Source organism: Mustelus asterias, chromosome 8, assembly GCF_964213995.1.
Source record: "Mustelus asterias chromosome 8, sMusAst1.hap1.1, whole genome shotgun sequence".
NCBI classification, from domain to species: Eukaryota; Metazoa; Chordata; class Chondrichthyes; order Carcharhiniformes; family Triakidae; genus Mustelus; species Mustelus asterias.
The window spans coordinates 116,398,362-116,411,750 of NC_135808.1; the positions used below are offsets into that span (position 1 = coordinate 116,398,362).

At 44.1% G+C, this 13,389-nt stretch overlaps 1 protein-coding gene across 2 annotated transcripts in view; it reads right to left on the reverse strand.

The window, feature by feature from the left end:
* The window catches only part of plppr4a (phospholipid phosphatase related 4a), a 77,343-nt gene that overhangs the window by 37,033 nt on the left and 26,921 nt on the right, over positions 1-13,389 (reverse strand). For both annotated transcript variants that reach the window (XM_078219439.1, XM_078219438.1), the window contains exon 2: positions 11,174-11,359. In XM_078219439.1, coding sequence (XP_078075565.1) covers positions 11,174-11,359 — 186 coding nt within the window. The remainder of the gene's footprint in view (positions 1-11,173; positions 11,360-13,389) is intronic.

Here is a 13,389-nt window from a genome sequence, read left to right on the forward strand (position 1 = left end):
GGAAGCCCCAGCAGTGAATGCAGTGTCCAGCAGCGATAAAGAAGGCATCTGTCACCATTGCCACAGAAGTCTACACTGACGAGGGCACAGATGTCTGTGAACACCTTCCTGGAGAGTCACAGGGTAGGATTTTCCAGCCACACTCACCCCAAAACCAGAAAATCTCTCCAGAGGTCAACGGATCTTTACATAGTCCGCCCCCCCACCCCCCGCCTCAGTCTCCTTCAGTGCTAGTAATCAGTCTTCGATAAGTCTCTTTGCCTCTGCCTATGGATCCAGTGCTCATGGCAGTGCCTTCTTTTACTTTGTGCCCCTTATCTCTCTCTCCTGATCTCCTGATGTGTGGCGCTCTGCCATGCTTGTGCAACTGCTGCTCCTCCATCACTGATGGCTTCGCTTTCTGAAAATGCACCATCCATTCCTATTTTCTATGCTTCCTGGCACTCAAGTGTAGCCCAAACAGCCACGCCCACAGTTTCAATGTCCAAACCATGCCAGAAGGTTGAAGATCTCCTGAACTGGCAAAGTTCGTAATTCTGGTTCCTCTCTAAACCATAATAGAGCTTTAACTACAAAAGGGTAAGACCTGTAAATATTAAAAAAAACATTTTTATTTACCAGGATAAAAGCAAGGCAACTGAGATAGCTTTCAAAGGCCTTCACACCCTTTCCCGATGCTCCCTCAATCAGGCACTGAGTGCCAGTGCCTTTGAATGAGAGACGCACCCCGCGCCAAACCCAGGAGCCTGCGATTTGATTGTTGTACCTCCTACATGGTAAACCTCATGTCTCCTGCTGGATGAATATCTGTAGTGGAGGAATGAGGCCCTTTAGTGAGTACTAATTGCCCACTTAAGGGCCTCGACTGGCCAATTCCATGTGCCTTCTCATCAGGGGCTCAATCAGGGTGGAGGCAGGAATGTGGCAGGCTCCCCACCCGCCAGTCTGGCTAAATGCCCCTCCCACACCTTCAGATCCCCTCCCCCACCCCCCCTCTCATCCCCCCAAGTTCATGGTGAGTGAGGGCACAAGATTCAGTCCTAAATGTGAGCTCAGGTTAAAATTACATTTTCTCTCACATCTGGGCCCTGGATTTCAATCCAGTCCAGACAAATGTAATGAAAACCTCCTCCCTCTGGCAGGTCCAAACTATTAAGAATGGCTCAGCATTCAGCACAATTTGGCAATCTCACTCAGCAGGGCAGAATTCTCCGGCCGCGCTGATCTAAAAGCTGGAAATTCCCGCCCGACCGTCAACAGCGTTTCACATTCTCCGCAACCTGCCCGCTAAAAAATTCCAGTGGCGGGTGGGATGAGAGAATTGGGCCAATGTCGCCAACCTGTTCAAATGGAAAAGTTTACATTGGCACAGCAGGGAGTAACATTTACAAAATGGGCATCAGGTACACTGTTGTGAAAGGATCAGTCAGAATCCATGTCGTACATTGGACAGCAATAACATCAAGCACTCTCAGCCAAAGTTGAAAATTGTTCCATCACTGATTGACTTAGGAAGAAATACATTTAAAAGAGTCGTCTGCAAAACAAAAAGATTCCCAATCTTTAAGATTTCCAATTCTTTTATTTCAATTTGAAATCATGAGATTGATTCTAGAATCCTCAGGAATTCATTGATCGTGCATCCAACATGACTTTTTAAAATCAATTTAATGTGTAAGTTTGGTATTGTGTATGGTAATTATCAAATTTTCCTCTCATACTCTAAGTAAATTATAGTGCATTGATCATGAATATATAACAATGCAGTTTATTCACATCGAAGTAGCAGGACTCAAATCTTTAATGATGTTATGATGAGCTGCTCCTTATCAATTCATTCACTGTAAGAAAAGGAAGCATGTCAATGGTGAAATGTGGGATTCGAAACACATGGAACAGAGAGATTCAAATAGCTGTGGAACAATCAAAGTGCTTGAATGTCCTTAATGTAAAGAATTGACTGACTGCCTTTCCATAATGCATTATGATTTACAAAGAGAGGCTCTACCCACCATGTAATTTTAATACGCAAAAGGACAAAGGCCATTTATGTAACTTCACTCATGTAAAATAACATCTTTTAAGCTTCAAATGGAGACAGTCTAAAAGCTATTATTTGTATTTTACGTTTGGGGATATTGTGATAATGGTTGCATTTTACTCTTAGATTTGTACCTCAAGGTTCTCTCAGTCCCAATTTAAATTAATATCGCTGTGAGCTTTTTTTTTGCGATAGGGAGTCTTGCTAAAGTCAACAGAGAAATGTTTGTCCCATGATGAAAAATAACAATACTTCATAATATGCTTCAAGTTCTGTCATCAGTGATAATTTTGTATGCAAAATAGAGATCTGGTTGAATACAAGTTGACTAAGCTGTCGCTTAATCAGGAAAACAGTTATAATCTACCTCAGCCACTTATTATTGTTTTCTTTCTTCTACCTCATTTGGGAAACTGGGTAGTGAAGTAGGTTTGCACTATTATTTAGAATTAAGCTTTTACTTGTGGATATGTGTTTGAAACCACCTCAGCATTAAGAACGGGATTTTCCGGTCGTTTCGAAGGGAAGGCTCTTCATGGGCCTTCCCACCACTGATTGAATTGGTTGGGGTATAGGGAGGAAGATGGAAGAGTCCCGACCTGCCAACTTCTGCCTGATTATATATATACCATGCCACCAAACCTGCATACAGCAGGGCGTTAAATTCTGCCTGATATCTTGAGCCCCCCGGGGCACCCCATTCTGTGGCATAAAATAATTCACGTAATTACTCACAACCTCAGTCGTTGAGTTAAACGGATCTAGAGATCGCAAGAGAGGAAACCTACATGGGGTGGCATGATGGCACAGTGGTTAGCACTGCTGCCTCACAGCACCAGGGACCCAGGTTTAATTCCGGCCCTGGGTGACTGTATGTGTGGAGCTTGCACATTCTCCCCGTGTCTGCGTGGGTTTTCTCCGGGTGCTCCGGTTTCCTCCCACAGTCCAAACATGTGCAGGTTAGGTGGATTGGCCATTCTAAATTGCCCCTTAGTGTCCAGGATGTGTAGGTTAGAGGGGATTAGTCATGGTAAATATGTGGGGTTGCAGGGAGAGTGCCTGGGTAAGAAACCTGTAAGATATCTGACAGAGAGTCGGGTGCAGACTTGATGGGTCGAATAGCCACCTTCTGCACTGTAGGGATTCTATGAAACAATTGTTGACAGTATACAAACAGGCTCCAGCTCTGCAATAACCATACTGCTGATGATACTGTCAGAAGGAATAAGTCAAAAACACATCCAAAATAATTACTGACTGCTAATTAAAACAGTGCTGTTGCTGCACCAGGTTTGTGAACATGGGTTGAGAAAGGCAAAGTGCCAAGGGAAACTGAATATTTCAAAGATTCTAATCAAAAACATTTAAAAGAAAAACAGATTTTGAATAATAATGAGGCACAATATGTGAATGCCTCTATCTGTACGATAATACTTTGCCGATTCTGCCCAGTGAAGGAAAACCTCTGCAATCCTGATCTGTCAAAGGCTACAATCACAAACAGTGCAGGCTGAAGAGTTGATGCTACGGTATTGGAATCAAGTTCAATGTCAAACTCAATCCTGACAACTGTTCATAAACTTGCTTTGATTGACTGGCAATTTTGCCACTTTTGGTGAACATATTTTAGCTGCTTATTTAAGTTTTTTTTGTTCATTTGTGGGAGGTGGGTGTCGCTGGCTGGCCAGCATTCACTGCCCGTTCCTCGTCACCCTTGAACTGAGTGGTTTGCCAGACCATTTCAGAGTGCAGTTGAGAGCCAAGCACATTGCTGTGGCTCGGGAGTCACATATAGGCCAGACCAGGTAAGGACGGCAGATTTCCTTCCCTAAAGGACATCAGTGAACCAGATGGGTTTTTCAGATAATTGACAATAGTTTTATGCTCATCAGTAGATTCTTAATTCCAAATATTTTTTATTGAATTCAAATTCCACCAGCTTCTGTGCCGGGATTCGAACCCGGATCACCAGAACTTTAGTTAAGTTTCTGGATTAATAGTCTAGTGACAAAGCCACTGGGCCATCATCTCCCCCAGTTGTTTTGATCGCTAACTCAATGGGTGCTTCATTTCACTCACTAATTCTATATCCTCCTGTGGTGTGACCTGTGCAATCTCTGGCCTGACCCCGCCCCCCCAACCCCCAATACAGACAAGCATTTGAAGGGGTCTTTCTATATCTTGCTAATGCAAAGTAATTTCTATTACTTTTAGCCTTTTCAGTAATTCAATTTAAATAATAATACAAATTGCCCTGTATATTAAACTTTTGACAAGAGACAAGATATAATCTGATTGATTAGAACAAACTAACTGGAAATTCAATAGTTAATATCAATTCGCATTATGTTATCATCAATATCACCAGTTAACAGGGTCCAGGATATTTACATTGTAAAAGCAGCAGCTTGTACATTAGATCAATGGTAACACAGGGGCTATTTTATTGGACTAGTCATCTGGAGACACAAACTCAAATTCCACAATGGCATCAGAGGAATCCATGTTCAATTAGTTAATTAAATTTTAGGAATAAAAAGCTAGTATCAATAATGGGCCCCCTGTAAAAACCCACAGGATTCAATTAATGTCTTTTAAGGGAAGGAAATCTTCCATTTTTACGCAGTATGGTGTCAATTATAAGCCAGACATACAGGGCTCTTAATTGCCCTCTGAAATGGCCTAAAAAACCACTCTGCTGTTTTCAAGAAGGAATTCCACCACCAGCTCCTCAAGGGTAGTTAGGGACAGGCAATAAATGATGGTCTTACCCACAATGCCCATATCCTGCGATTGAATAAAAAATAAAATTCTGACATACCGTGATCGGTCAGTATAAGGTTTATTTTTATAATTCTTTCATTAATAATGGGCCATATTAAAGCACCCTTTCATTACAAACTCTTTAGTATGGCTCCTAAAGACATGATCGTGCTGCATTTAAATAGCTATTGTTCATTTTCATTTATAGTAAATAAGCAGTTATATTGCATCAGTTGTAATAGCCTAAATGTAGTAAAATCATCAGCTGTGATGTTGTTGTAGAGTTAAATATTGCACCTTCAGGCTGCAGATTTAATTTTCTACGCAATCCAGTGTGAGTCAGTCCATGGCTGTACAAACAACTCCAGCATCTACTGAATTACATTTGATGGATAGTTTGAAGTACCCAGTTGTAAACCTGTGGAGAATCTTTTCACAATCTGCCATAACTGACAGAATCACTGTGCCTCTCTTCATGTTACATCACAGTATTTAAACATATAAGTCCCATCAAAGGGATTGCGGGTAGTGTGTTGAGATGGATAGAAAACTGGTTGGCAGATAGGAAACAAAGAGTAGGAATAATGAGTCTTTTCCCAAATGACAGGCAGTGACAAGTGGGGTACCGCAGGGCTTGGAGCTCAGACCCCAGCTATTCACAATATACATTAATGATTTAGACGATGGAACTAAATGTAATATCTCCAGAGTTGCAAATGACACAAAGCTGGGTGGGAGGGTGAGCTGTGAGGAGGATGCAGAGATGCTTCAGTGTGACTTGGACAAGCTGAGTGAGTGGGCAAATACATGGCATATGAAGTACAGTGGAACCCCGATTTAGCGCAAATTCGGATATAACGCGATGAATCATTGGACCCTTTTTTTCCCGCAAAAAATTGGCAAATTTAGCGCGACCCCGATTTAGCGCGACCCCGCTTTTTTCGCGATAACATTTTATGGACCCCAACCATCGCGTTATAATGGGGCCACACTGTATAATGTGGATAAACGTGAGGTTATCCACTTTGGTAGCAAAAACAGGATCTCAAATTATTAACTGAATGGCTATAAATTAAGAGAGGGGAATGTGAAACTGGGTGCCCTCATATACCAGTCGCTGCAGGTAAGCATGCAGGTACAGCAGGCGGTAAAGAAGGCAAATGGTATGTTGGCTTTCATAGGGTGAGGGTTCGAGTACAAGAGCAAGAATGTCTTGCTGCAATTATACAGGCCCTTGGGAAGGCCACACCTGGAATATTGTGTGCAGTTTTGGTGTCCTTATCTGCGGAGGGATGTCCTTGCTATAGTGGGAGTGCAGCAAAGATTTACCAGACTGATTCCTGGGATGGTGGGACTGACATAAAAGGAGAGATTGAATCAGATATTATATTTGCTGGAGTTCAGAAGAATGAGGGGTAATCTCATAGAAACTTATAAAATTCTAACACGACCAGACAGGGTGGATGCAGGAACGATGTTCGCAATGATGGGGGTGAACAGAACCAGCGGTCAGAGTCTAAGGATACGGGACAAACATTTTAGGACTGAGATGAGGAGAAACCTCTTCACCCATGGAGTGGTGAGCCTGTGGAATTCACTACCAGTTGAGAGCAAAATATTGTAAGTTTTCAAGGAATTAGAAATAGCTCTTGGGGTGATGGGGATCAGACGATATGGGCAGGGAGGGAGGCAATTGCAGGCTAGCTGAGTTGGATGATCAGCCATGGTCATAATGAATGGCGGGGCAGGCTCGATGGGGTGAATGGCCTACTCCTGCTCTTATTTTCTTTGTTTCTGTGTAATTGGGTCTTCCTGAAGTCGCGACAGACCTATTTTCTTTCTCTTTTTATGATGCCATTTTAAAGATCTTCCTTGTGATTGCTAGGTTCCCTAATTGTTCCGTTTGTTGCAGTTTTCCGAATCTGATATTTCAGATGGTGTGACCTTTGCAGGCCTGAATATTGAACACTCACACACAGCCCCACCTCCACCATCCCAAGATGGGCGGGAGAGGGTTAGAGACGAGTGATGGGGTGGGTGGGGGGGCTGGGGGCGCAGAGTTGTGTGCTGAGGGTATAATGGGGAGGAGGTTAAAAAGTGAAATTTGCGTAACCTGACCACACACACTGCGCACCCCATGAGCATGTGTGACGCTGCTTATCACATTTAAAATGGCCTGCCTGGGAAATGAGAATTCCCAGTGTGGGGAGTCCCCGAGCCCTGCTCAAACCCTTGGCATCACTAAACGTGTAAGTGCAAAGCAGAGGTCCCTTCCCTTACAAAGTGAATGGGAGCCGTTGGAGTTGGCAGGATCAAGCTGTACCCTGGTAGGTTCAGCTGAACCCCTTTATATGGGAGACCTGGCAGAATTCTTGAGGAATTTCAGGGCTACGACTATCTTTTTCAACATATAATTTTTGGGGAGGACCTGGGCTGTGTAGACAGCTCTGCAAGACTATAAAACACGGCAGAAGTAAGTTGTGTATTCAGCCCAGCAAGTCTGCTTCACCATTCAATGAGATTGCAACTGATCTGATGTGATAATCCTCAACTCCACTTTCCACCCTTATCCCACAACCCTTGATTCCCTAAAGGGCATTAGTGAATCAGATGGGTTTTAATGACAAACGATGATAGTGCCATGTTCACCATTACTGTGAATAGCTTTCAATTCCAGATTTCTTAATTAGTTCCACCAGCTGCCTTGGTGAGATTCGAACCCATGTCCCAGAGTACAACCTGGGCCTCTGGCCTTCTAACCCAGTGACATAACCACTACACCACCATTTCTGCAGAAGTCCAAACACATTTTCACATGTAATTTGGAGATGCTGGCCTTTGACCTCTTAAGGCCAGGGTTCAATTACTCTCTTAAATCGGCCTCGCAGGTGGAGGATGCGGTCAAGAAGGCGTATGGCGTACTAGCCTTCATTAATCGAGGGATTGAGTTTAGGAGTCGGGAGATAATGCTGCAGCTTTATAGGACCCTGGTTAGACCCCACTTGGAGTACTGCGCGCAGTTCTGGTCACCTCATTACAGGAAAGATGTTGAAGCCATTGAAAGGGTGCAGAGGAGATTTACAAGGATGTTGCCTGGATTGGGGGGCATGCCTTATGAGGATAGGTTGAGGGAGCTTGGTCTCTTCTCCCTGGAGAGACGAAGGATGAGAGGTGACCTGATAGAGGTTTACAAGATGTTGAGGGGTCTGGATAGGGTGGACTCTCAGAGGCTATTTCCAAGGGCTGAAATGGTTGCTACGAGAGGACACAGGTTTAAGGTGCTGGGGGGTAGGTACAGGGGGGATGTCAGGGGTAAGTTTTTCACTCAGAGGGTGGTGGGTGAGTGGAATCGGCTGACGTCGGTGGTGGTGGAGGCAAACTCGTTGGGGTCTTTTAAGAGACTTCTGGATGAGTACATGGGATTTAATGGGATTGAGGGCTATAGATAGGCCTAGAGGTGGGGATGTGATCGGCGCAACTTGTGGGCCGAAGGGCCTGTTTGTGCTGTGGCTTTCTATGTTCTATGTTCTATGTTCTATGATGGTTGGAAGTGGTTTATCTGAAATCGGTTTCACTCGTCTCAATCCAGTTTTTAAAAATTAATTCACTGGACATGGACTTCACTGACCGGGCTGACCTTAATTGCCCATCCCTAGTTGCCCTTGAGAAGGTGGTGGTGAGCTGCCTTCTTGCAAGTAGTCCTTCGCAAAATTGCAAAACTATCTTACTTTGATGCTAATTGTCCCTCTCATTCGGAAATATCATGGAATGGCTGATTCTACAAATGGAAATATTTTGCACTATCCCAGTACAAGGTATTCTTTTGAGATTAGGGTCGAGGGGCAGAATGTGGAGCAGAGTAAAGTGAGCTCAATCTGTGTCCAGTTGAGATACCTGATGCAGGATACTGTCATTATCTTCAAGGAGAGAGATAAATGATGCTGTGGAAACTATCGAGGCCTTTCACACTTGTCCATAGCAGCAAAACTCCTGACACATATTCTCGTGAACTGCCTACTTCTTGTGGTTGAGGACATCCTGCCGGAGACACAATGTGGCTTTAGACCTTCCAGATGAACCTCCAACATGTATTTTTGCCAGACAGACAAGAAAAATGCCAACAACAACACCAGGAACTCGTCACTGCACTCATGAACCTGACCAAAGCATTTAACTCAGTAAATCACAAAAATATATGGATTGTGTTCCAAAGGTATGGACATCCAACACCTCACTAACTGCTTCATGATGATGTGACTGTGACTATCTTGGGTGGGAGATCTGAAATAGTCCCTTTCAAAATCCAGACTGGGAATCAGCAATGCTTTGTGATAAGACCCAAACTATTTACAATCTACCTGATAATCACCTCATCAAAGATCAACTGCCCTCTGGTGACACTATTAAGTACTGTCTAGATGGAAAACATTAATCTCAGTTGCCTCCCTACCAAAACTAAACTAATCATCATAGTTATACAAGATCTGCAGTTTGTGGATAACTGCAGTGTCGTTGCCCACTCTATATTGGATCTGCAAGCTACTCTCAATCTCCTCAATTCTGCACACAAGAAACTTGACCTATCCTTGATTGTTACCAAAACAAAACTCAAATCAACCCACAGCTTGTCGGCCAAATATTCCACCTCCCACATATGTTGGAAAAACATTGTGCATTTCCCACATCCTGGTATCTCTCAAAAGGCTATCACTGACAAGGAGATCTAACACCAGATCAGCTACAGCAGCTCTAACAACTACCGCAGTGAGGGTTTGAAAACAAAGACCTTCCCATGGCAACTAAAATCCTAGTGTGCAGAGCCGTTGCCATCACCACACAGCTGTACTGCAGTGAGATCTGGACTGCGTATCAGCAACACATCAGATGTATTCCATCAACAATGCCTCTGCCAAATCCTCCAGATTCAATGGGAGAGTCATCAGATAAATGCTAGGGTCCTTGTTGAGGTCAGGTCCACAAGCATTTCGGCACAACAACTGTAAAATCAGCTATGATGGACTGGAAACCTTGTCCAGATGGCCAAAAGTTTCCATTGCGCTAGGGTAAGTTTCCATTCTCTCAACTCTCAAACGGTCAATGTTCCAGGTGCTGAGCGGGGTGTTGGTTTTACAGAACAGTGTCTCTTAAAGGGGTCTTCATTGTCTTCAGTAGATTAATTGTAAGTCTTATTAACATGTAGAACTATTTACAGATGTAAAAGGCACAGGCTAGGTGCTAACTCCATGGTTATGTCTTAACCAGTCTCTGATCAACACCACACTTGAGTCTGGGTCATTTGCCTTCTTACATCATTGTGTGGGTGGTACTGTACTCAGTCCCATATTAACCCTGTATGTGCCAGCCCCTTAAACTTTACATCCCCCCAAATCTTTCTCCAGTGCATATGGAGTTATGTTGGTATTTAACCTCCTGGACACTTGATGCTTGATGGAAGTTTCAGCCAGTTGGAATGGAGAGGTCTGAAGTTAAAGCCCTCTCTCTGCCCCTCAAATTGACCCACCCATCATTAGCCCCCAGCCTCCACCTCCCCACCCCATCCCTCACACAGCCTCTCCATCTGATCATGGTGAACCCACCCCACTCATCTGTTTCCTGGGGCTGCACCAGTGATCCAAGTTGCAGATGGCACTACAGTACCAGCAGTGGCCACCGTTCCCAATGGCAGTGCCTGTACAGGAGAACTGTTGACCTGGGATTGGCCAGCAGCTGAGGCTGGCAGCTCCAGGAGGTGGAACTCAAGATGGCGGGCAGATAAATACCCGATTGAGATTAAAATCTCATCAAGACTCCTGAAAAGGGCCATGGCAGGGTTTCCAATTGGTGGACAAGCCATGAGTATTTAAATTCTGCTCCAGGTGCAGCAGAGTGCACCCAGCACAACTCACTGCAGAATGAAAAGTAACAGGGGGATGGGTAAAGCAAGGTCTTTGCTACTCTTGGAAAGGGTGGAGCCAACTGCACAACTGCTGCTGCGAAAGGGCGCCCACCTGGTTTATCTACTTCTCTTGATGGGCACGAGGCTTTGGCAAAACCTTGAAAACAGCATCCAAAGGAAGCATAAAAAATCACATTCTGCGGCCAGCTATTCAATATTATTTTAAATAGGAATTATCCTTTAAAATGCTCGTGCGTGAAATCTCAGTCTCGTGGGCAGTGAAATTATCAGTCAGGCTTGCAGAATAACAAGGAATTATGCATGGTCTCAATGACTTTCTTTGATTTGATTTGCACTTAAGTATGAGGGTGGGTGGGGAGGCGCAACTGGAAAGGGCCCTAAAATCAATCATATGTTAAATATCATGCTTCAAACATTCAGATGGATTTCTTAATATTATGTGAAGTACGCACCATGGCTGCAGGTCCAGCAAATGCTAAGCTAAGCAACATGAGGAAGGGGATGACTTCCTGAGTGGGTTCGATGTACGGCATGCTGAGCGTCCTGTCATGGCAGTTGAAGCCCGAGCGAACTGGCTTAAAGACGTCCGTGAGCTCCAGGAAGTAAAGGCTCACAATGGAGGAGGCCAGTATTGGTAGCTGAGAAAGGGAAAACGAGAGAAGGACATGAGCCCAACATACTTGGCCACTAAAAACAATAACCATTCCAGGAAATAATCTGACGCCCATTAAATATTACAAGCTAAATTATTCACGTGTCGCCTGTTACTCGCAACATTTAAATGTTTAAAGGCAAAATACTGTGGATGCTGGAATCTGGAACAAGAACAGAAAATGCTGGAAAGACTCAGCAGGTCTGACAGCATCTGTGGGGAGAGAATAGAGTAAGAAGTTTAACAACACCAGGTTAAAGTTCAACAGGTTTATTTGGTAGCAAAAGCCACACAAGCTTTCGGAGTTCCAATATCGACACAGACATCAAGTTTCTACACTCCGAAAGCTTGTGTGGCTTTTGCTACCAAATAAACCTGTTGGACTTTAACCTGGTGTTGTTAAACTTCTTACTGTGTTTACCCCAGTCCAACGCCGGCATCTCCACATCGGGAGAGGATAGAGCCAACGTTTCGGGTCTGGATGACCCTGCATCAGAGCTAATTTAAATGTTTATTTGATTCCTATAGTTGTAAGAATAAAGGATTAAGAGCATGCACCACAGAGTGCAAACACTTGCATTTTTATAATAAGAACAATACACCAATATAAGATTATTCATGTTAAATGTGTTTTTTTTTCATGTGTGCTATAATCACCAAGCTTGGCTATAGCTTCAGGAGTGGCTAAACAGAGGTCTCTGAGCTGAATTTTGTCAGGAGGTTCCATGTGCTGTGTTACCAAGACTACAGCAGGAGTAATGGGAGTACTGTGTTGATTACATATTACACGATGGGGCTGGCAATCCTCCAGGAATGGCCTGGAGTCTCTAGTAATGACCTGGAGTTTCCAGGAATTGAAGATCAATCCCCAGGACACTACTGGAGAAAAATCTTTGGAACACTAAAAAAATATTTTTTTTTCATTTCTGTTTGAACTTGAGGGTTTTGATTTCCAATGAAAGAGCCTGAAATGCACTGTTTTGCAATATAGCAAGTCTTTTCAACACTTTACCAAAGAGATAAACTGAAATATTCCTAAATCTCCCTCTGCCAACGGGCGCAGAAGTGAGCTGGTTAAAACGCTGATGGGAGTTAGCGGGAAGCAGAGAGATCAAGGGTCAATGGATATTTCCGGGCTGGAGAAAGGTTTGTAGTGATGTTCCTCAGGGGTCAGTATTGAGACCCTTGCTTTTCCTCATATATATTGATGATCCAGATCTTGGTGTGTAGGGGACAATTTCAAAGTTTGCGAATGGCACAAAACTTGGAAGTATTGTCAACTGTGGGCAGGTTGGTGTAGTATTTCAAACGGACTATAGACAAGTTGGACAAAACATACTCAAAATCATGAGGGGGCTTGTCATAAGTCTTCGGAGGCAGAAGTCCCTTCAGCAAAATCCCTTCATTTACAAACTCTAACAGCAGGACACAGAGTGCTATCAGTCAGCAGTCTACGGTAGCACAGTGGTTAGCACTGCTGCTTCACAGCTCCAGGGTCCCGGGTTCGATTCCCGGCTCGGGTCACTGTCTGTGTGGAGTTTGCACATTCTCCTCGTGTCTACATGGGTTTCCTCCGGGTGCTCTGGTTTCCTCCCACGGTCCAAAGATGTGCGGGTTAGGTTGATTGGCCATGTTATATTGCCCCTTAGTGTCCTGGGATGCGTAGGTTAGAGGGATTAGCGGGTAAAATATGTAGGGGTAGGGCCTGGGTGGGATTGTGGTCGGTGCAGACTCGATAGGCCGAATGGCCTCCTTCTGCACTGTAGGGTTTCTATGATTCTATCGCGGGGGGTGTCAGAGGAACTGACACACCTGGTTAAGTACAAGACAAAGACCCCCTGATTGGCCCATTATTGGATCCAGAATCAGGGAGTTCATACTCCAAAAGGCCAATCTCAATTGCCTAATTGAAGTCATTACAGAGGAGATAGAGAGAAACTGTTCCCACTTGGATCAAGAACGAGAGGGCACAGAGTTGAAGTGATTTGCAAAAGAAGCAAATGTGATGTGAGAAAA